The sequence below is a fragment of the Desmodus rotundus genome, chromosome 6 (assembly GCF_022682495.2).
Source record: "Desmodus rotundus isolate HL8 chromosome 6, HLdesRot8A.1, whole genome shotgun sequence".
Taxonomy (NCBI): domain Eukaryota; kingdom Metazoa; phylum Chordata; class Mammalia; order Chiroptera; family Phyllostomidae; genus Desmodus; species Desmodus rotundus.
The window spans coordinates 34808472-34833733 of record NC_071392.1 but is presented as its reverse complement, the minus strand read 5'-3'; the positions used below and the strand labels follow the sequence as shown (position 1 = coordinate 34833733).

Here is a 25262-nt window from a genome sequence, read left to right as displayed (position 1 = left end):
AAGAAACAAAGGAATTTTAGTGGAACCCAAGTGAAAAAGCTTGACTTGGTATGATTACCATTTGCTCATAAACATACTTTTAAATTGGCTGACATTTGCTGGAAATGACCCTTGGAATTAAAAGCTAGAAGTAGTAAGGAAATGACAGTGCAATTGAGTGAAGTATATGAGAGCAGAAAGGGCACCTTTTAAGGCCCTATTGTGAGAGTCTGGAGACAGACGATGAGATATCATTTTCTACTCTGGTGTCTGTTCATGCCCACATTCCCTAGATTTCCCTGGCTCAGCTTTAATCTATTAATTTTCCATCATAAAATTTTTATGATTACGATAGAAAAATAAACATTAAAAATGACCTACGTATTTCTGGTTAGCTTTGGCGGATCGAACCCTCACATACATCTTTGTTCCATTATGAAGACAGTGAGGATGTAATAAATTCACAAGAGCAGAGCAGATGAGACCGGTAAAATTTTGGAAGATAGGACAGCAATGGCCAAGCGGTAACTAACTTAACCGGGTGGAAAGCTGACTTCTATTATAATCACAACAAGAAGCAGAGCCTGGAAATGGAAATGGAGGCACCAGGTGACTCAGAAAACTGGGGTGTGGCATGGGGCTGAAAGAGAAGGTAGCTTATATTAACTTGAAAATATATTAAATTCTAAAACTTTGTTTTATTATGGGAAATGTGCCAGTGATCGTTTTGTTTCATATCTGTAAACATATGGGAGGAGACAAGTGTCAGCAATACTCTTTTGGCTCCATAATTACTTATGCTTTACAGAAAACAGATATGTCTGTTTAAATTTTATTAATAGAATAACGGATTATTAAGTAAGGAAACCAAATAGAATTATAGACTTTGTAGGTTATACTTAGTTTCATAGAACATAGTAACAGTTTTTCATGTCTGGATGCTGGATAAGAATTTATTGTTGGAGATAATGTTTTCAAGGACTTACATGACATAGATTAGTATTTGGTTTCCTGCTGCTCTAGAAGAAGAGGAGTGTTGTTTTTTAATCTTGACTAACTCTCTTTCACCAATAGATTGGAAGGGCTTGTACTGTCAAAACTAAGTATTGGAATTCCAATAGTTAGAAAACAAAAGCAGGTGTGAAAAGTATGAAGCTTATAATATAGATTACCAGTGTTTGAGAACATCTAATAAAAAAGAAATCAATTAAAACAGATGAAAAGAATTCAAATGAAACAAAGAAAATTCAGGGAACAGAACAAAATCTTTAAAAACCCAACTGAATACTAATGTATTCAGAGAGATAAATAAAACAAGAAAATGCTACTAAAAATCCAGAGAAAAATAACTAGAAAAAATATTAGAAACAATAAGAAGGAACAGAAAAGTTAAGTGATAAAAGTTGGAAAGAATGTCTTCCAGAAAAGAGGGCGAAAGAGGAAGTAGAAGAGGAGAGGAAAATCCTAGAATTTGGGAGACAGGGGAGCAGTGTTGTGCAAATTCTGTGGTATTTCTATATTTACAAATCCAAACCATCCGTCAAAGATGAGTTCTCAGATATGTGCCTGCATGGTCTAAAATAAATGAACATCACACGTTCTTTATTTGAAGGGTATGGAGGCGGAGTCCCACCAAAAGAAAAAGGAGAAGGTCAAGAAAGATGAAGATGTGAGATATAGGAAGCGGGTTGACAGTGAAGAGCTAATTGAAGGGAGTTCCAGGATTATAGCTTTACAACAAGCCCAGAGTGCAGTTAGTCCAGATACTGGCAGGAGGATGGAAGGCCACAAGAAGGATGTAGCTAAGAAAAAATGGAATTGATAGAGTGCTTGATGTTTTTGACCATTTCTGGGTTATACAATTTGGAAAAGTCAGGGGCTCATTTTTAGTGACATGTGTAGAAAATTTAGAAGAGTAGAAACTTACGGGAGAAGGGAAAATACATGTTGGTGTTGGGTTTAGTTGGCTGAGAGGCTGAGCTCTGTGGTGAAGATCAGATTAGGTGACTTCAAGAAAAAGGGAGGAGAGAAAGAAGAGATATTGACTATGGGAATTCCCTTGAGTGGTTTTGCTTAATGGACAGAAGGAAATGTAGCTGTAGTTGGACAGGGAAATGATATTAAGAGAATTCTTTTGTTTGTTGTGGTAAATGGGAGAAATAATAGTTTATACAGTAATGGGAAAGATCTAGTAGAAAGGGAGAACTTGAAGGAGCAGGAGAGGGAAGGATATCGGGTGCCGTGTCCTTGAGTAGGCAAGAAGGGATGAATCATGGTACAGGAATGTGTGGATTAGCTTTGGATAGTTGCATGGACAACCAATCCCTAATACAGGGAAGGCTGAGCTTTATGAGTGCAGATGCTGGTAGGTGCAGTGATATGGTGGTGGAAGTTTGTGTCTTATGCTTTGATTGCTTTTTTCTCAGTGATATAGGCAGCAAAGTCTTTTCAAAATAGATAGGGAGTAGTTGTTGAAGGTTTGAGGAGAGAGGGAGGAGTCTAATGATCTTGATACACAGTTTGGAGAGTAAATGCCCTAGGAAAATGGAGTGTGGTTGCCAGGCAGCTTCAAGGGACCCCTAGAGGTTAGTGTTCATCATTGTAAAGTAAGCACAGTCAGCATGATGATATGCTATTCTTCAGCTTTAGTCAGTTGGTAAAGAGTTTATTTTAACCAGGATTGGTTTAGCTAAGAGAGGACCGCATACTAGGAAATGGGTAGGGAGATTTGCAAGGCAGTGAATATTAGGATTGAATTTAAGCTGAGCAAGGAAGGGAGTGAGACACAAGGAAGGTGAGGAGCAGTGAAATTGTAGTAAGTTCAATGGGTTGTGGCTGTTACTGGGGTCAGGGGACTGAAATGGGGTGTTGAAAAAGAAAACTAGAATGGGTGGAGATGGTCAGGGAGTGAGAGGCTTGAAATTGAGAATATGGTGGGTGAAAGGTGCATGGGGGAGGGAGAATGGAGGAGAAGATCCTTGTAGGAGGTGCGATCAAGGAGCTGAGAAGCCAGAATTAGAAAGCTCACCTAAGTAGTTATGAAAATCACCATTACAACTATAGGAATAGTGTTGAAGAGCGTGAGTGTAAACCGGAAGCTAAAATGTTCAGGGAACGAGGGAAAGTGACCAGGAGTCAATAAATAACTACAAGGATCAGTGGTAGGCGGTGTAAGTCTGGTGCTCTGAGATACAAAGTGGGGCGATACAGTGAGGGAGAATGGCATGACATGGCAGTGAGAAGCAAGGGGGCCTCATCTCCACCCACCCCCCACCAGACTCTGTTAGTAAGGGTGTGCAGCCCCTAGTGGAGGAGTTACAGGAGAAGCATTTCCTGTAGTGGAGAGCTCAGTCTCAGAGTAAGATTGTAAAGGAAATATTTATTCAAAAAAGAGATCAGAGATAGGGGATTTTGCTAATGGTCACGCCTGTGTTACAGAGGCCATCATCAAAGGGTATCTGGAAGTGCAGAGTGGTGGGAAGGGTGGCATAGAGCCAAATGGGGATTAGAGAGCTGGAGATGAGGGATGCTAGGTAACAGACACGAGCTAGGATAAAGGGTATGATTAGGTTAAGCTTGATGATTCTAAAGCAGATCTCCATGATGATGAGGCTGTGCATGTTGAGGCGGTGGCATATCTGTTGCCAGGAACAGAATTTGGGACTCCCACTTGGCATCCAGCTTATGGGGTCACATAGGAGGGGTTAGGGAGCAGTTTTTCTTCGAGCACTGGGCTCTTCTTGACTTCTGATGATGGAGTCTGGCCCACTTCCAGAATGTAGATGTGGAGAAGAAGGAGACAAAGAAGGCAGAGATACCTACTAGGCAGATGGCAATAGAGAGAATTTGAGGCTAGTTCTGACTTGCTGGGTCTAATTTTTAAGTAATTAATATTATAGAAATTAAAATCTTTAATTAATATGAATACTTTATATGAACCACATCTAAGAATTTCAACTTTTATTCTATTTTATCTTTTTGCAACTTTTAAAAATAACAAAATCTTCCATTTCTAGGGTGCTTACAAGAAATCTAAGTAAATTTTGTAGTAAGTCTGGCAATTTCTGCCTAAAATATTAGTCTCTGATTTGGCTGTAGTGGGGAGGAACATATGTGTCTCTCTGTTGATTATGTGCCACAAGACTCACCAGGGACTCCTTTTAATTGCTGTGCTGTAATGTGTTCGCTAGTGCATTTGGCCTTCGACGTGGTAATGAGTCACAATGATCAGAATGTACCAACACAGCATGATATTAATAGAATTTTACCAGAATATTTGTAGACTTAATCTGATTATACTTTCATGTCCTGGTAGCGTTTTTTTTTTTTTGAATGTTGGAATAAACCTAGGAGATGCGTATTTGGTAGGTGTGGGGGTGCTCAAACATTTAAAAAAGAATTCTGTGATTTTGCTGCAAAGCCAGACTTGAAAACCTTTGCCCTAGTAGGAATAAGGATTCCATAAATAAGTGCTAATTTAATGATAGTGCCCATTCCAACTCTCCCCTAAGCACATTTACTCCAAGCGACCTAGTCCTGATAAACACATCGAAAGCTCCCTGAAAGTTTTCATCAGAGTATGACTTCCTCAGTGGAACATAACTAAAGTAGCTTCACCTTTAGGCACCAAAAGTATACAGAAAATACCTTGTCTATGCCTAAGCAGGAAGGGAATTTTCATGTTTAGAAATTAAAAATTAATAAAATTAAATTCATCCAAAAGGCAGATCTTGGATAAGCTTTTAATTCACTTTCAATTTAAACAAAATAAGAATTTTAAATACTAGGTTATGGACAGTAGTTGTGAGAAAAGCAAAGCTAAAGAATAGATAACTAATTCTCAGTGATGTGAAGGTCCAGGACATTTATCTATTTTCTGTAGTGAGGATTCTCAGCAAAGACATTAATTTGCCAAAAGGATTCGGAAAGTTCATGCTTGGCTAGCTGGAGTAAGGAAACAAAAGAGAGAGAAGATGGAAAGGGGGAAGGATGCATAGAATGGAGAGAATGCAGAGGGTTTTCTTTTAAAAACTTTCTAAGCATATAATTTCTTATTCCTGTTAAATAAAGTAATAAAATTTGGCTTCCTAAGTCTTCCATTTTCCCACTTCTGTTCTTCTAAAAAGATTTTATAGCATAGATACCTAATGAAATCTCTTCATTTTCCATTTTGATCCATGATATCCAATCAAATGGACATGAGACAGATTAACGAGAGAAAATAACCAAATTTAATACATGCACATACACATGTATAGGAACCCTGCATACACGAGAGAGTCAGAGATCCCACATGAATGAGAGGTCAGAGACAGGAAGGGAAAGTGGGCACCTAGGATAATCTGAGCTAGGGAATGAGGTAAGATGCCTTGGGGCTTCAAAGGGCCATTGCAGGATGATAAGAAGAAGCGATGTGTAGTAAATAGAATTTGTCCTGCCCTGTAGATAGGTCAAAAGAGGTTGTCTCTGATACTCTCTTCTCATGGGCAAGGGCCCTAATCCTAATTTTTCTGAGTAGTTAAGGCAGGGGTAGAAGTGTCTCTTTAGCTCAAAACAATCTGCATAACACACAGGTACATCTTGGGGTGACTCGTTCTGAACCTCCATACCTCAGTCATGTGGTTGGAAATTGGGGCCAGCATTGGCTGGGGATTAAACTGTGGCTGTCAGCAAGGGACTTCAGTCTCCTCTACAAGGGCCTTGTTATGTGTTGCTTGCTCTTCCTCACAGCGTGGTGGCTGGACTCAGAGTCCCACATGCATGAAAGTGGGAGCATCTCTCCTGCCCCATGATAGTTGCCACAGACCAGCTCAGATTCAAGGAGAGGAGAGATGGTCTCTGCTTTGCCATGGGAGGAGTGACAAAAAATTTGTAGTTGTCTTTAATGATTTTATTTACTTACTTTTAGAGAGAGGGGAAGGAGGGAGAGAGAGAAAGAGAAACAGATCAGTTGCCTCTCGCACACCCCCAGCTGGGGACCTGGCCCACAACCCAGCCGTGTTCTCTGACCAGGAATCGAACTGTCAGTCTTGTGCTTTGTGGGATGATGCCCAACCAGTGAGGGTTATTGTTATCTGTAATCAACCACAACCTAGCCTTTGACCAAAAATTATTTATATTTCTCACATATGCAAAATGAACTAAATTCCTCCAGACTTTAAAAAAGTTCTTATTCCATTATAGTATCAGGCTCAAACTCAAGGTTCAAGTTCTCATCCTCTGAAGCAGGTCCTGTTGTGGTTAAGGCTCCTTAGATGAGGTAACTCATGGATAGACCCTTGAACTAAAAGGACCAGTTCTCTGTTTCACACACACTCAAGATACGGTGGGGATAGAATAACTGCAGTAGGTACTCCTGTTTTAAAAGGGGGGAAATAAGAGGTACCTAACTATCGCTGGTCCATTAAAATTCCCATGTTCAGCCACCAGGTCCCTCTGTTTTGGGGAAACGGAATGTATTATGATTATGGTTCTGTTCTTCCTTGGGGTGGTTGGCCTGTGCTTCTCTGAATCACTATTTCTTCTCCGTAATAAATGGCCCAGGCCTTGTCTAAGTATCTTTCTAGATCTGCTTCCTGACTGTGTAAAAGGTTTAAACTAATTGTCCATTTTGATCCAAACTGGTGGTGATTCCATTGGTGGGTTTTCTGTGAATCCCATTGGGCTTTTTACCCCCTTAGAGAAAACTACACCCACAGATTTTTTTGAGATAGGCCCCTCTCTACTTTTAACTGTGAGTTAAGAGGCTATGGGGCAATGCCCTTAAGATTCTTAGAAGCTTTTTTGTTTCAGTGAGAATGTCTATGACTTATGCCTTAAAGATTCTTAGGAACTCTTTGGTGTAGTTGAGGATCTAGTGGGCAGGCCCTCAAAAATCTTAAGACACTCTTTTATATAGATAATATAGTCTAGGAAAAATAGCCTTAAATCTTTCTGAGGTCTTAATACAGGATCTTACAATCATACCCTTTATTTGATCTTGACCTTGAGGTCACATTGTACGGATAGCACCTTGGGTTAGATCTTTGCTCAGAGGCTATTTCTTTGAAAATCTATTGCTGGTTCAGGGTGCTTTGTTCATTTGTTCCTTTCTTATGCATTTCTAGTGGGAATACTGTAAACATGTGTCTTCAGTGCATCACTTCAGGGGTGAATGATTTTGGTTTCTTCCTTTCTTGGTGATGATAAAACTATTGACCATTTGGTTAAGGTAATATCCCCCAGTTTTCTTCACTGCTTTTACTAGGATACATTTTTTGGTTTGTTTATTTATTTATGTGTATTTGTTCTACTAGTACATATTTTGAATGTAAGAGTTGAATGTTGGTATTTGGCCAGGAGAGTTATCCATTAGGCATTGTTGTGTCTGAGATGCCTATCAACATCCCAGGAGAGACTGGCTCAGAAGCAGGGGCGTTGCTAGACTGGAAAGGCTTTCTGCTCGCATCTTATCAGTGAACACAGAAGTGAGGTCATTGGCAGGGAGTGGTGAGGAGGGAATGCTGTACAGATTTGAGGGGAAAGTTTGTAGAAAGGTCTTCTCAGAGTAAATTGACCTGGAAAATACAGGGGACTCTTAGGCAGTGCTGTGCTAAGGGGGCCACTTGATAATCAAGGTTGTAAATTCTCCGTATGACCCATCAGGAGGTTCTGCTTCTCTGTCAGACTTTGATTAGTGGGAGAGTTAAGTTTTATCACTGTGGAGGTCTGGCCAGGTGAGCATGGCAGGTGGAGGTGGGGGAGTGGTAAGGAAGTTTAGAGTCTGTGCAAGGGAGTGATGAATCATGGAGCATAGACTAGATTAGGTGGACCGGGAAAAAGTGGTAGGTAGGGTCAATGGCTTAAAAGTTTCCAGACAGTTAAAGTGAGACTTGTAGAGAAAGCTGGGCAGGAGATGGTGAATAGGGAGTGGATGCTTAAAATAAGGGTTTGGGAAGCATTTCACGTATGTTCTAGTTTAATACCATACCTACTTACGAAGACATTTTAATCTCCATGTTAGACATGGGAGAATTATTTTCATAAAGATAAAATAACTTGACCAAGGCCACATATTTAGTAAGTGGCAGAGATTAGATACGAAATAAAAATACTCGTTTTTGGTTTTAAACTCCAAAACCTTTGTACTCTACCAGCTGCCTCTGATGTATGACAGTTGCCTGCTAGACAAAAGATAATTGTTATTATGACTGAAAATGTATACATTGTTTGGTTTTTCCAGGCTTATTCTGGCATGCAAATGAACAAAAAGGCTTAAAAACACATTTCTAATTTTGAAAACATCTCTTTTTTTTCTTTAGAAAAGGAGTGGCCTTTAGTATTTTTTGTTTGGATTTTTTTGGGGGGGCCTTTAGTATTTGATTGAAAATAATTTTCACTTTTATCTTTCAAAATTTTCAAAGAAGCATTCACACATCTGTTCTAAGTAAGCTGTGAACATGAAGTGAATTCTACCTGATTAGTGTAGTGTAAAATAAAACTTCACATATGTTAAGGAGATCCTCCATTTTTCTACACTTAAACTTATTTAAGCAGATGCCTGCGTAACAATGAACAATGATGAACTAAGAAAAAGAATTTAGGAAATTTGATTATCTCTACTTTAAGAGGCTTCAAGAAGATTTATTTAAGTTCTAGGTTGATGGTAGTAGGGATTTTATGCTTCAGTAAAGGAAAAAGTGACCTTTTAAATAGGTTTTTAAAAAAGCCTAATAATTGAAATAACAATACTTAGCAGACTTCTACAATACTGTGTACAAACCAGCCGAATTGCATGGGCTGTTTCGGTTTAAATTACATGGAGCCCTTCCCAGAAATATTTGTAGGTATAGAGGCTTGATTGAAATAGCTGCATAATTCCTTAGCAGAGGGTTTTTTTTAATGCTGTAATTACATCCGTGTGGTGACTCATATACTCTTAATTCCTAGACTTTATAATTCAAAGGAAAATATTTCCTTAAAATTTGAAAACCTGGAAGACTCAAAAGTTGTTTTTTAAAAATAAAAAAAAATAGCCCTGGTTGGTATAGCTCAATGGATTAAACGTGGGCTGCAAACTAAAGGGCTGCTGGTTCGATTCCCAGTCAGGGTACATGCCTGGGTTGCCGGCCAGGTCCCGGGGGGGGGGGGGGGGGGGGGGGACATGTGAGAGGCAACCACACACTGATGTGTCTCTCCCTCTCTTTCTCCCTCCTTTCCCCTCTCTCTAAAAATAAATAAATAAAACTTTAAAAAATAAAAAATAAAAAATAGTAATAATTATTATTATTATTACTGTTGCTGCTACTACAATTAGGAAATACCTGTGTTGATGTAAGAAACGTCCAAACCAGTAGAGAATTTTTATAAGATTATTTGAGCCCAAACTGAAGACATTTGCCAGGAAGCAAGGTTGTAAATGCTCCAGAAAATGACAGTTTTGCAGTTTCTTTTATGCATTTGCATTTAAAGAGGGGATGTAGGAAGAGGAGGGGAGAAAGCAAAGCAGGGATTAGATGATAGGATGGTTAAGACTGTGTGTTCTCTTGAGGATGGTTACATCTCAGAAGGCAGGATCTGAAAAGAAGCATTTCGGGGGGGCGTTAACCTAGATGCACAGAAACAATGGACAGGGTTTTGAGACTTTCGCCAATGGAGTTGTATGCTGGGGTGCGACCTACCCACTTTGACCTGCCGGGTTAGGAGTTTATGATCAGCTTACCCGGTGAGGTTATTTTCCACAGAACCCCTTTTCTATTCACACTCCTTTAAGGAATATTTTATATAGGTGCTTTCTTTTTCTTTTTTTATTGTAATCTTTTCCATTGCTATTAATCCCCCTTATACTCTCTTCCACTTCCACCCGCCCCCCTCCTCATCACCTTGTCCTTGTCCATGAGTTCTCTTTTTTTCCTTTCTACTCAATGCCTTCCCTGCCGCCCCCCCCCCCCACCGCCCCAAAGCTTTCTGTAGGTGCTTTTACTCATGCTAGCTCACTCATGCTAGATTTCACTCACCCGAGCTCCACCAGGGGGGATTTACTCATGTAGCATTGATGGGGAAAGGATGCCAGAGCTAATTAACATCAGGGACGGGCTGTTCTGGATCCAGGGACCTAAGCAGCAAAGATTTGGGGCTTTCACTTTGGTATTCACCACTGGCACAACTTGGTATTCACCAAGTGTCTGCATATTTTTTGTTTTTCTCTTTGCTTCATCAGCTGAATGATTTTTTTTTTTCTGAATTTACTAGATCAGATTCCCAAGGGGGAATCTGATAATAAACTGGCTCTGCTAATAAACACTGCTTTTGTGTGGTAATTTTTCTCCTCCACTCCTGGGGAAGTTGTTTGAGACTGATAGCAAGATTTAGGGAAGAGTCTTTTGCACATATCTGCCTGGTACCATTCCCATTTGGGATGTGGCCTTGGAGAATAGGGTGGGATGTGGATGGTGGAGCCATGACTAGTTTTGCTTGAGACAGGGCTTCACCATGCAGCTTCACTGTTTTGTCAGAAGCCTAAGGAAATATGTGAAATCTCTGACATACTTGTGATTAAAAAAAGAGAGAGAGACAACTGTGAGTTGGCTGTACAACAGTTATTCTCTCCATCACTCTTATTCCCCCAATATTGTTCAGCTCTCTCTGAGTAGTTATGATGTTCATTGGGGAGCCCCAATGAGAATTGGGAGGAAAGAGGAGGAAAATGAGAATTGTTCAAAGACATCTGTCTTTGTCAAAGGACTGGTTTTGGCATGCCAAAGTAATGCAATTCTGGTAAAACGTGCTTAAGAAGATGAATGCTAAGAGCTTTTTGTTAAACGTTTGCTGACTCTTTTAAAGAAATACAAGGCTTTTTTACCTTGGGATATTTTTATCTGAATGAGGTGCTTAGAATCGCAGCAGCCATGTTAGGGTCCTGACAGGAGCCGTAGAAGAGAACGGGCCACCCACCATGCTGATGGTAGAGCAGAAAGACGAACACACTCGTGGTCTCACTAATGATGCTAAGCCACTGCATGACCCAGCCCTGGAACGGCCCTGATGTTGGGAAGGAAATTACTGTGATACAATGGTAGCCTACAAATACACCATTAGGCAAGTTATTCTAGAAGTAAGGGAACACAAAGCCCACACAAACCAAATTAAAACCCTCAAATCACAAGGTTTGCTAAATCAATTCCAAGCACATGGTGAGAAGCAAGAGGAAAGAAATGAGTAGGTCAGCACACTTTGGATAGGATAGGGTGCAAGTGGGGTGGGAGGACCGCACCAGCTAATCCTGGGTACACAGTGTTCATATGTCCTGCTTTTCTCTCTGCTGCATCTACCTTCCCTGCTGATACCGTGGTTTTACAAGGACCGGTGTTGAGATTCGGGCAAGCCCCACAGATGGAAGCTGGCCAAGATAATGACACCCACTTGCTGTATCTGAGACACCCTGGGACAAGAATGCCTCGTCAGGAGCTGTATAGCCTGCCAATTCACTTGATGAGCAATCAGGAATTCTATTTGTGGCTTGTGGGCAGAGAAAACATAGGGCACACATGGGTGTCAGCAGTGGTTCTAAACCAGGGTGATTTTGCCACTCCCCCGCCATGTACATTTGGCAATATCTGAATACATTTTTGATTGTCATGATTGGAGTGTGTGTGTGTGTTGTGTGTGTGAGAGAGAGAGAGGGAGAAAAGGAGAGAGGGAGAGAGAAAGAATGTTATTGGCATCTAGTGGGTAGAGGCCACAGATGTTGCTAAACTTGCTACCATGCACAAGGTGCTCCCAAGACAAAGAATAACCTGGCCCAGAATATCGGTAATGTGGAAGTTGAGGAACTCTGGATGTCACAAATAGGTGGTTGAATTAGACTTCATAAATATTATATCCTAGATATTTAGTGTCTCTTATATATTCACTGTATCATAAACACTTATTACCCAGGTGCTTCATTAATATTTAGTATCTTTACTTTTTAAAATTTTTAACTTCTATTTATTTTATTTTTAAAATATATTTTATTGATTATGCTGATAAAGTTGTCCCATTTTTTCTCCCCTTTATTCGCCTCCACCCTGAACAACCCTTTCCATCAACATTCCCTCCCCCCCACCCCACTTTTAGTTCATGTCCATGGATTGTAAATATAAATTCTTTGGCTTGTCCATTTCCTAACTATTCTTAACCTCCCCCTATCTATTTTGTACCTACCATTTATGCTTCTTATTCCCTGTAACTTTTCTCCAATTCTCCCCATTCCTCTTCCCTGCTGATAACCCTCCATGTCATCTCCATTTCTATGATTCTTTTCCTGTTCTAGTTGTCTGTTTAGTTTGCTTTGTTTTTTTTTTTTTTTTAGGTTTAGTTGTTGCTGGTTGTGAGTTTGTTGTCATTTTACTGTTAATATTTTTGATCATCTTCTTTTTCTTAGATAAGTCCCTTTAACATTTCATATAATAAGAGCTTGGTGATGAACTCCTTTAACTTGTCCTTATCTGGGAAGCACTATATCTACCCTTCCATTCTAAATGATAGCTTTGCTGGATAAGTAATCTTGGATGTAGGTCCTTGCCTTTCATGACTTGGAATACTTTATAGCCCCTTCTCACCTGCAAGGTTTCTTTTGAGAAAGCAGCTGATAATCTTATGGGAACTCCTTTGTAGGTAAACTGTCTCTTTTTCTCTTTTCTCTTGCTTTAGACAAGAGAAACTTTTAAGATTATTTCCTTATCTTTAATTTTGGGTAATGTAATTATGATGTGCCTTGATGTGTGCTTCCTTGGGTCCAACTTCTTTGGGACTCTCTGAGCTTCCTGGACTTCCTGAAAGTCTATTTCCTTCACCAGGTTGGGGAAGTTCTCCTTCATTATTTGTTCAAATAAGATTTTAATTTCTTGCTCTTCCTCTTCTCCTTCTGGCACCCCTATGATTTGGATGTTGGAGCTTTTAAAGTTGTCCCAGAGGTTCTTAAGCCTTTCCTCATTTTTTTTGAATTCTTGTTTCTTCATTTTGTTCTGGTTGAATGTTTATTTCTTCCTTCTGCTCCAAATCACTGATTTGAGTCCCAGTTTCCTTCCCTTCACTGTTGGTTCTGTGTATATTTTGCTTTATTTCACTTTTCATAGCCTTCACTTTTCCTCTATTTTGTGATGATACTCAACCATTTCTGTGAGCATCCTGATTACCAGTGTTTTGAACTCTGCATCAGATAGCTTGGGTATCTTTTCATCGCTTAGTTCTATTTTTGGAGCTTTGATCTATTCTTTCATTTGGGCCATATTTCTTTGTCTGGGTGCACCTGTTATGCTGTAAAGGGTAGAGCCTTAGGTGTTCACCAGGGCAGGGCAGGGCAACCCACTTCACTGCCTTGTGGCACTGTCTGTAGGGGAGGAGTCGGAGAGTGAACAATGCCCTTGATCGGGTCTGGGCAGCTTTCAGTCACTTCCCTTTTTTATCCACAAGCAAAGTGGGCCCTTCTGGTGCTGATTCCCAGGTGGGTGGGTTTGTGTACATTCTAGGACCCTGTGGGTCTTTCCAGTGAACTTTCCTGTGAGGCTGGGAGTTTCTCCTGCAGCTGCAACCCCCACAGGTTTTTCCAGCTAGAAGTTTTGAGGCTTTCTTTTCCTGTGATGGACCCCTGGGTCTCACAGTCTGTGTTGCTCTCCAGTTGTTCCTCCCAGCTTATCCACTCACAAATGTGGTACTGCCTGGTCCACCAGCCACTGCCTTGTTGTGGATCCTCTCCACCCTGGCTGCCCGTTTCTGCCCCTCCTACCAGTATGAATGAATGTTTCTTCTTTAACTTGTTGGTTGTTGGACTTACATACAGTTCAGTTTTCTGTCAGTGCTGGTTATTTTTTGTATTTAAATTTGTTGTTGTCCTTCTTTTGGTTGTGTGAGGAGGTAAAGTATATCTACCTATGCTTCCATCTTGGCCAGAAAACTTGTATATTTTTGTCAATGTGTAACACATACATGATTTTCTTACTGATACTATATACATCTAATGCATTTTGTGTACATCTAAGATTTTTGCTTATTAGTTACTTATAACTATACTTAATACTATATTTAAAACATATTAATTTTGCTGTATGTTATAAACTTCCAATTTGTTTAACAGAATTGAAGATTCATAAAAGCAAATCTACATTACAACTGTCTTGAAATTTCTAACAAGAAATAAGATGTAAATGTCCTGATTGTTTGAGCCACTTTTAGTTGTGTTTTCTGCAACTTGCAGCTTAGAGCATCCTTGCTGGTTCCCCCGTATAAAGTCAGCGGGAAAGTGTATTCCAAAGACAAATGAAACAAGGACTCAGACTATAATTATAGGTTTCCCAAATGGTAATGTAAGCATCAGATACTGTAGGAGCTGATTATGGTGCTTCTGGTAATGTAACTCTTGTTTGATCCTTCTGTTTATAGTTCGAGCAGTTCTAAGTACGGTGCTTGTCATAGCAGGGCTCTGAGCTCAGAAATTCACTTTTTTAAAAATAATTGGACAGTTTGGCTTGGTGACCTTCAGAACGCTGTGAAAAAGATCTTCTTAGCTGGCTGAATGTCTATTCGTAGAGTTGTAGATTTAGAAATACCAACTGATGGGTGCCACCGCTTCAACGCCAACAGGAATCCCCAGTTTGGGAGGTGGTGAAGAAGGGAACTTTATTCAGTGCAAGCGGCTCAGTTTTGAAACAGCACAGCTGTGGAACAGCTGGGTTGTGAGGTGGGCTCTGGGGTGAGGGAGCCCTCAGGCAAGGACCCTCTTGGGCTAGACACTTCTGCTCTGCTCTACTTGCTGTGTTCATTCTGGTCTGGCAAGAACTCTCTGGGGGGTCTCATCTTAGGTGTTTCAACTCCAGCCAGAGAAACACAGTTTTCAGTCTTCGGTGCAAAGGGAGAGTGTGCTCCCTGAGCCAGAGGGAGCTGACTTAAATAAAGTCAAGTCCCCACCCCAGTTCTTGATTGGTCCATCCTCACGCCAATGAGAACTCTAAATCTTTGCAGTGTGATTGTTCCAAAAGGCACTGTCCTGATTGGTCAGAATGAAGCCATTCTGATAGGTCAGTGAAGCTGCTAATGGGATAGAGCTGCACAATTCTGATTGGACTGGGAAAGCCTCAGTCTTATTGGTTGAAATAGGATTCCATAAACTGTTTTATAAGGGCTGGCTCAGATGGTGGAAACCCAGTGCAGGCTTTCCCTTGAAGTGCGGTTTGCGTGAGAGGCCTTTGTTTAGAAATGCCTGCTAGGCTCTGTTTTTAAATTTGAGCCCAGTGAGCCACGCAGGAGCTTTAGCTGGTATCTTCATTCTCAGGATCCACAGAAATTTATAGCTTCGAGTATTTTTATTAATGTTACTTTTATTTATATTTTAGTGCTTTTAAAATATAAAGACTTCAAGACTTTTTATGGAAATTGTCTTGGGACAGGCACCTCTATTAAAGGAGAAATTTTTCACATACATGGGATTAATGAGAAATATATTTAAGATGATGTAAATAGTTTAAAATTCTGTAAGGCGCTTGTCATTTAGTAGAAATTTTAAAATACAATCATTTTTAATTGCTGGTGGTATATTTCTTTTTATTTCTTTTATCTTTCTTTGCTCCTTCCCTTTTATTTTTGTGGTAGAAGCCAATGTTTTATTAGATAAAATGTCACACACAACACATAAAGAAATGGTGAGGGATAGTAGCAAGTTAAACCTATTTGATAAAAAGCTGAAGTAACAAAGGGAAGAATAAGATGTCTTCAAACAAGGGGTGCCTATGGCAGCTTCCTAGATCTCTTGCCCAAGATCAGTGGAGTCAGGTCTGCTAAGCAGTGGGGGACAGGAGGTTCAGTCAGTTCACCCTCATAACCTTTTAGAGCACAGGTGGCAAACACAAGGCCCGTGGGCCCAATCCGGCCCGGCACCTTGTTTCATCCGGCCCGGCACCTTGTTTCTACCTGGCGGCAGCACGGAGCTCTCACTTAAGAGTTAAGGAATGGTTGCATTTATACAGTCCTAAAATTATTTCAGCCCTTTGCAGGCAACCTCGAGGCTGATGTGGCCCCTGGTGAAAATGAGTTTGACACCCCTGTTTTAGAAGTACTAGGCTGTGTGTGTGTGTGAGAGAGAGATCTAAAAAGGTTTATTTTTGTTCTAAAATTAAAGAATTTTGTTTTAAAGTTAAAGACTCATTAAAGCTGGTAGGTGTAAACTTGATTTTCCGATGCTTTCCGTTTTCAAGCCCTTTCTGAACCACGCTTTCTCTCCTTGTTGCAGTGATTTGCTGTCCTCTGAGTACATAGAGAGGCACATTGAACGCGGAGGGAAGACTGTGGAAGTTAAAGTAAGTGAAATATTCCTCCCTCTGGGGGAAGTTTTTTCAGAATCTTTTAAGTATTTTTTCAGAACCTTTTCAGATGGACAACTGTACAAAGAATGTCAGGATTCTTCTACTAGTGACGTAGGAGAATGGAGCCAGTTTGCTTGTGGTTGAAAAGGAATTACCTAGATTTAGAGTCTCTGGGCTCCTTTTATTCTTATCCCTGTTTATTTAGCTTCGCTTCTCAATTTTTATGATGCTTTTCTGAATGCAGAGTATATCTTATTTCTTGTTAAACTAAAGACAAAAGGCAACAGGCAGTTCGGTATCTATTTCCATTTCTGCTGTCCAGGGGATGACAAAGAGCTCATAGGAGCGTGGAGGGCAGATCCAGCGAACAGCGATCCGCGGACTCCGCAGTAATATCCCTTTTCAGGACACTTGTGCTTACTCAGCATAGCGTACTCCACTCTGAGGTCACTGGGCTCCATGGGTGCATGTAACACGCAGAGCACTGACCTTACTGCACAGTCGTTGATTTTGCAGCCTGAGAATTGTATTGTTTTGGTTGAGAGTTTGCCTAACCCCCAACCCTATCAAACCAGGGAAACGATAAATCCAAAGTTCATTCAGACCTGTGGGCCAGAGGAAATTTCTCCCTTTAAGAAAACCACTTTGATCTCACCCACCACCTCCATTTGTTTCTGCTTCATTTAAAAAACGAACTAGAGAATCTAACTCAAAATTCTCCTCTGGCTTTTTTTCCAGGAACCACATTGAAAGTGCTGAATCTTGCCCATCAATTTAGTCCGTAGCCAGTTACTTTCCTGCTGGTTCCTTGTATCTTGCCCTCTGTGCTTAGCTGGCTGGGGTGTTTTCTTTGTACATGGAATCTGTTAGTTACCCTGTCTTTACTAACGACTCACAATTTCCCTATGCTTTGCTTTTCACTGTATAGTGAGTCAAAACAATTGTAAAATTGTAGCTTTTTTTTTAAAATTGTCTTTTTCCTTCTGTATCAGTTTGCTAGGGCTGCCATAACAAAGGACCACAGACAACGTGGCTTAAACAACAGAAATTTATTGTCTCACAGCTCTGAAGACTAGAAGCCCACAATCAAAGTGTCAGGAGGGCTGGTGTCTGAGGCTTTCTCCTTGGCTGTCTTGTCCCTGTGTTTTCACACAGACTTCCCTCTGTGTGTTCAGTGCCCTAATTTCTTTTTCCTAGGAAGAAACTAGTCAGATTGGATTAAGACTTACCCAGATGACTGACCACATTGTAGCTTAATTGCTTCTTTAAAAAGTTTGTCTTCACGTATGTGCAGTCTGATGTACTGGAGGTTAGGGTGTCCACGTATGAATTTTAGGGGAATACAGTTCAGCCCATAACTCTAAGAGCCTGTGAATTTTTAAATTGGCTTTTCTCCTAGGACTGAAGTAAGTGATTGAAGCCAAACTCAGTGTGAAAGAACATTTTTTGTCAGTTGGCACAAACAGGGTTGTATTTATTTTGAGGATGCAAAATGAAAATCAACACCATTATCAAATCAGGTTTAAACCGTGGCTAGAAATCAGTCTAGTAAATGTCTCTGCTCAGATGTTACGGCATCTTTATTTGTGAAAATTCAGGTGCGATGCATTTGATTTAAGGTGTGAGTATGAATGTGAGAAAAGGAATACATTTGCATGAAAAATACACAATAGCTGCATTGGTGACTCTTTTAGATGGCAGTTTGATTCTGGAAATCTTTTTATTGTAAAGTACAGCACTGACACTGAGATTACTAAAGGCAAACACCCTGTGACCCCTGTCCAGTCAGAATTAGGTCAGTGGTTCCAAGTGCTGCTTCCCCACCCCAAGCCCCCCTCCTCTTCTTGTGAGACTTGTACACACCATCCTGACTTTGAAGGTTCTCATTGTCTCATTTTTTGTCCTAGTTTATTGCCCATGCATGTACCCCTGTAGTTTAGTTTTGCTTGTTTAGGTTTCTTTTTTTAAAATAAGTTTAAACATGTCTCTTAGAAATTTTTGGTTTCCCCTTATCTTTATTTTTAAATTTTCCCTTACAATTTATTTATTGAAGAAACCAAAGTGTTTATCCTATGCAGTTTCTCACCATCTGGATTTTGCTGATTGCTATTTTATACTTACAATAAAATGAAATACATTTTAGTGATTTTTCCTTAAGATAATGATTTGTATTATCTACAAGACATTGAAGGCAGTTTTATTCCCACCAGATAGGTGCATAATGCTGATTTTAAAGTTCTATTAATTTTTTTCAAAGGTTACAAAATAAAGGCTTTAAGCAGAAAATAATTTTTGTTCTTTAATGAGACATATGTTCTTTTTAATTTTTATTTGAACTTATTGGGGTGACATATTATATAGGTTTCAAGTATACAATTCTTTTTGTTTTTAACATTTTTTTATTGTTGTTCAGGTACAGTTTTCTGCCTTTCTCCTCCACCCCTCTCCACCACCCCAGCCCTTCCCACCTCCCCCCCATTATTGCCCATATGTCCTTTATAATTATTCCTGTAAACCCTTCACCCTTTCCCCCCGTTATCCCCTCCCCTCTCCCCTCTGGTCACTGTCAGCCCGTTCTCGAGTATAGTCAGGTGTACAGTTCTGTAACACATCATCTGCATATCGTGTGTTCACCACCCCAAGTCAAGTCTCCTTCCATCACCATTTATCCCCCTTCCCTCTCCTGCCTCCTCCTACCAGCCCCCACCTTTCCCTCTGGTGATCGCCATACTATTGTCTGTGTCTGTGAATTGTGTGTGTATGTGTGTTATTTTTTGCTTACTCCCTTCACCATTTTTCACTCAGCCCCCCCACACTCCTTCCCCCAACAGCTGTCAGTCTGTTCTCTGTATCTATGAGTATGTTTCTATTTTGTTTGTTCATTTGCTCATCAGATTCCACATATGAGTGAAACATTAATCTCATCTTTCACTTAAATTTATTTCTAATTCATTTAAAAATTAAATTCAAAATTTGCCCTTTAGGGAGAAGTTTTGTGTGTTTGACATGAACTTTCAAAGAATTTAAACATAAATTCTAATTACCTCAACTAATCAAAATAGCTTGGGAACAAAATCTTTTTATTTTGATTGTAGAAAACGATGGCTCTGGATTCTTCAGGTACAGGAAACTGGAATTGATAAGTAGCAACAAATGAGTGTAAACCATGCTCGTTGGTGGTTAGCTAGCTTTTTGCGTGTTGAATCTGGAAGCTGCCAGTATTCTGGTTAATGTAAATTTCTAGTTATACAGCTCTAGTTAATTACTGTTATAATACTAATAGTAATTGCTAACATTTATTGCTTATAATGTGACCAGTACACGCACACATACACACATATACACACACACATTCAATCCTGAAAACAACCAGTGATTATAAATATAACTGTTTTTATCCCACTTTACTGGAAACTGAGGCATGGAAAGGGGACTTGTTGAAAATAACTATAATGAGTGGTCGAGCTGCAGTTTGAATCTAAGGTATGTAACTCCAGTGCTGACTCTTATTCCCCATGATCTACCATATAGTCTATATCATACAAAATAGGATGGCCATAAAAGTGGGAATGTATTTTACTTAGACCTATTGTGTACATATTCATTCTGGAGGTACTTAATAATCACTCCTTTATAGTCTAATCCTTAAACTGGAGTGGTGGTCTACTTAGCTATTTCTCGTAAATTTGGTTATGCATTTGGGTAAATTTTCTGTAATGTCAGTTACCTTGGGCAAAAATGGTGAAGACATCCTTCAGTACAAAGTCTGTTTTATTTTCACATCTCAGGAAAAGAGCCAGAGTAGGAGTTTTACAACACTAGGAGGGGAATTTTAAATCCTTTGTACAAACCAGGAGTATGTATTGATGGGGGAAGGGGCACATTTCCTTGGGGTCAAAAAGTAAAAGTAGACATCTTAGTAGAGATGTGATTTATTATATTTAATACCAATGACAGATCATGCCCAGTCATTGATATCATTAACCATTTCTTTTGGTTAAATTATATGATATCTTATGATGAGAATTAAAAGTCACAGCTGCTGAGTCTTTTTTTATTGGCTTGACTTATTTTGCAGCCACTGTGTGTGAGCACTCCCATGTGTCCTTGGATCCGGATTCAGACAGTAAGGATGGGCGTGTCCAGAGACACCCATTGTACGCTACTGCCTTTGGCAATTAACTGGTTACTACCAATCACTTAATTGAATTGAGTGCACTCAAGTATCATTGTCTCAGTCTTAATTATGTCCATAGTGGCATTAAGAAGATGGATAAGAAAGCAAAGGACTGTGGGTCAAGGTTGTGAAGCCTGAAATTAGATGAAGGAATTGTAGAGAGGCTGCCTATTGGAGAGCAGGTGTCAGAGGAGAAAGTGGCCACTTAAGGGTGGCAGAGGTTATTGTGACTCTAGGGAACCTTTCACTCTGATGGAATGGGGGTACAGTTTGCATTAAAAGTATCTTACAGGCAAACTGAAATGGCCATGTCACTCTGGAAACAGTATACCAGGAAGTTGGTATGGAAGCAAGGGAAAGCCTGAGTTTTTCTGCAAAATAGTTTTTCTCCTGCTGTTCACATCCATCTTCCTTCCCTGGGGTTGGAGCTCCGTGAAGGATTGCTAGCTTAGCAAGGCACCATCGCCCAGAGGGTGCCTGGGTACAAGCGGAGTCTCGAGGTTCCTTTTGTACTCATTTTTGTAAGTCAGATTTCCAACTCATTTCTAATTTCTTTAAAAAAAAGGGATTCATTCTTTCTGTGTAAATGGTAGGGAAAAAATCCTGGTGGAGGACAGCTGTAAGAAATCACTTAGAAAGTTTTCAAAATGTTGACTGTTAGGACAGTGTATACCCACCCCCTGGCTCATGCTAACTTTGTAGCTCCTTTAAGCCTGAACAGCATCCAGAGAAAATTGCTTGTAATCTTGACTTGTATTCAAGCTCTCTCACGTCTCCTTTTCCAGATTTCTCCAGGAGGAACATAATTCTGAATAGTTGAATACGTTAAGAAATGCACAATGTGTTAAAAAACAATGTTTCTTAAGGTGTCTTTTAAGATTTTTTTGTGAAAAAAATCCCCACAAATAATTGTATGCTACTATAAAATATTGTGGATTTCTTTCTTAAGTAAAGTATGTTCTCAAGTTGTCATTAGTCACAGAATTTAGTGTACTTACAATGTAGGTTATACAGGGTGTGGCAAAAGTAGGTCTACAGTTCATATGGGAAATAATACAATTATTAATAAATAATAATACAAGAATAAACTCTGTGTTTTGCATACTCACAGTAAGTCTACTTTTGCCCCACGCTGTAGTTTAGTGACTGCTTTCTCTTTCTTCTACCTTTTTGGTGAAAATATCTTTATTTAACCTATCCTTTTATGAGACACAGATTTTTCTTGAATTCATTGCATGTGACTGAATAGTATGTAAATGCTTGAACTATTTATTTTTTGGCCATAGGGAGCACAACAATAGCTATTAAACTGCCAGAGTGTCATTATAGGTACTTCTTGCAGCAGAAAAGATGAACAAAGGGTTAATCTGCTTTTGGTTATCCTGGATATCAAGTTTCCTTATTGATTCTCAAAACTGCAGTGCCATCCAGAACCTTGGTACTTTCTATAGCAGCAAGAAGGACAAGCAGTTAAAAAGAAAAGAAAAACTACTGAGCCATCCGTACCCTTGCATCAATGATGAATTTTCCTAAGCAGGGACTTGTGGGGTTTTTATTTTAAATAGCTGTTAGGTTATATTTTGTTTTTGAGGCAGTCTTTGAGATGAAATGTAAGCAACGGCCACTGTAGCCAAATAATCTTTCCACAGGCTTTTAAAAATCTCATTTTCTTTCCTTTTTTATTTTTAGGAGAATAACTCAGCAACAGCATTTCGTATGTACAGCTTTCCCTTACATTTGAGAAACATGCTTGCTATCTGGAATTCTCACCACAGCAGCTCTTCCACAGGCCCTAGGATAAGGGAATAATACTTTGTCACCTAGACAGTAATTAAGTCACATGGCCTGGGAAGATGCTTTTAGAAAGGATTTTTAAAAAAACAGATCTATTTATAGAAGTTATTACCTAAGCTCTTAAGTTTATCACTCTTAATTTCAAATAGAAGTTTCAGGCATTTTCTCTGGCTCTGTGGAGATAGGGAGGTCTCTATCCAGTAAAGAAACTCAGTGATACGAATCTTAATGCCTGCTGAGGGGCGGATTGCCAATCAAAGACCTTTAGTTGGTCCTTTGAGAGGCTCCTGCTGCCCCGGTAACTGGGATTTTTTTTTTTTTAAACAGCTTCATATGCCATAAACTGAAGTGAGTGTGGTCTCTATTTTGTCCATTAAGGAGCACAGATTCTTCACTGAGTATGTGTAAACAGAGTGGATTAAAATGATCACGAACAGTTAAGAAAGCAATGCTAGCAGTGTTTGGCAGACGTAGCTTTCCTGTATTGTCGATCTGCATTCATATTCTTTTCGCTGCACTATCTGGGAGAGTTAGGTTAGGAACTCACAGCACTGAACCTAAACTCTGAGAGCAGAGCCGCTGGGGCAGGATGAAGGAACTCTGCAGGTGTCCTGGGTTGTGGTGTGGCTCTGCAGGTACCTCACCAGGTTTTCTTTGAAGAGGGGAATATTTCAGAGGTCATGGCTGTGGACATGGTACCTGTTCACACTAATAAAAAACGTTGCAATTAGATCACTCGGAGAAAGTTCTTTTTAAGTTCATTTTATGATAATAGTTTAGCCATGACTTAACATTAGTTTGACTAATAATAAACAAGAATGATTTTAAAAACTATTGATTAATATATTCTCCTTAGGTATGAATATTAAGTTATTAGATGTAGCTACACTAGTTTTAAACTTCCTTATATTTAGTTACTTCGTTAGTTCCTACCTGTTGACATAAATAATTTTTTTAAACCTCAGGATTCTACCAGAATAAGATCTAGACTTTCTCAGAAAAATAAATATACAAGTAGGGTTAATCTTCCAGTAATTGAGCAAGAAATTATTGAATTGAATCATGGGGATGCTGGTGGTATTCAGTTCCAGGATCTTCTGAGTTAGAGACGACTCTGTAATTGCAGATATGGTCAGCACAGGAAACCTTGTCCTTTGGGTCTTGTGGGTTTGAGCTGCTGCCCACTTTTAAATACTTTCAGTTTTAAATAGTGAATTCTATCAAAAGGAGGGCTCATTAATTTTCTCTGTTATTAGCACAAGAGCCTTGATATCCTCACAGCCGTATTTTAAAGTATTTTGTACCTTGAACAAAAGTAGAGCTGGAAAAGCCATTTATTTGATGGTTGCTGTGTGGGAGTCATAGTGAGCTGGTTTCCTTGATCGATAATTGCCATATGTTGCTGCGTTGTAGGAAGACCACACTTCCTTTTGCTGTCTATCAACTCAGGCTGCAGGAGTAAATCTCATCTCGGAGGCAGGTAACTGCTGCCAGTGGTTCAGTGCTAGTCACTTGGAAGAGTTAATTGCTTCTCCCTATTCATTTTTCTTCCTTAAAACTATCGGTGGCACATTCTCTCTAGCTAATGAGTGGAATTAAAAACTATAGTGACTAGCTGTGCTTCTGTTTTCACATGTGTTATATCTTAGTTCTTCAGCAGCGCATTGCTGTTCTCCTTTTGCAGATGAGGAAACTGAGCACAGAACATTTAAGTAACTCGCCCAAGTATTTGAAGCCAGGCAGTGTGGTACCAGAAATCATGTGTTAGCCACCCTCTCTGTGGAAACATTCACAATAGCAGAGGAGTTGGAATGCAAACATTTAAGTTACAGCATTTCCGTTTACCATTTGCAATTTACCATTTGTTAGCAATTGTTTTAGTAAGCCATGAATCGAAGATGTAATCGTTTCAACCAGTTGAGTTTCGATTATTCTAAATATAAAACTTCCATTATTCTAAAGAAAAAAAAATGCTTCCTAAAGAAGTCCTGTTTTTTCCAACCATCTTTTTCTTGGGGTTTATTTTTAGTCCTTCTTTGTTGTCCATAGGAGTTAGATGGAGTATTGTACAGTACAGAGGTTGCTGTCGCTTCTAAACTGGAACCATTTGAAATGTGTTGCTGCCTTACACATGGCAAACACATGGCTCAGTTCTGCCCATCTTATGCCTATGTGTAAATTTATCTGCATCTGGAGGAAATGTGAAGTTTTATGGACAAGATTGAACTAAGCTGAATCATATCATCATCTTGCTGAAAGACTAGAAGATATTTGTTGTATTCCTGCCAAAATATACCCATCCCCCTCCCCTCCTCAACACACACATGCACCCTGAGAATAAAAGGGCTACACAAACCTAATAAACACACTGATAAAAAATACTTGTTTTTTCCTCACTTGTAACAGCTATTCCAGGTATGTCTGATAACTTCTTCACCTTTTACTCACCACGAGTCATCTCTTGAGCATCTCTTTGCTGAGCTGACAGTGTGTGCACTTCCCCCTGGCAGGTTTCTGCAGACATATGCTCCTCTTCCATCTTGCAACCAGTGGGTTTCAGGAAGGTCTCAGATTTCATGATTTAATTCTCTTTGCATTATGGGAAAAAATTCTTTGGAGATTAAGTTAATTTTGCTTTCCCTTGGGACTGAAGCTAGGTTGCTTTAGGTCTATCATCATGCAGAATGCATCAGCTGCATTAATGGCATGGTTGATTACAAGTAATCTTGAGTCTGTAGCCTGAAGAAAATATATTGGCCCATTACTTGTTTATACAGGTCAGGTATCTCAGTGCTGGGAGAGAGGAAAAATGAAAAGTGACAGCTGGTGTCAGCATGAGTTCTGCTTCTAAGCTCTGTTTGTAATGTAGTTGAATAGAAAGTCCTCTTCATTTTCTTTCTGGTGTGAGATCTTTTTTCCAATTAAGTATCTACATTATTTCATCTGTTAATATTCAAGGTGTTATCTATAAACTTAAAAAGATGCGTTCAGCTATA

General features: G+C 39.6%; 1 protein-coding gene across 11 annotated transcripts in view; it reads left to right on the top strand.

Moving 5' to 3' along the window:
• Positions 1-25262, top strand: part of ADAM22 (ADAM metallopeptidase domain 22) — a 221584-nt gene that overhangs the window by 94065 nt on the left and 102257 nt on the right. For all 11 annotated transcript variants that reach the window (XM_045194380.3, XM_045194376.3, XM_024557684.4 and 8 more), the window contains exon 4: positions 16223-16289. In XM_045194380.3, the coding sequence (XP_045050315.2) occupies positions 16223-16289 (67 nt within the window). The remainder of the gene's footprint in view (positions 1-16222; positions 16290-25262) is intronic.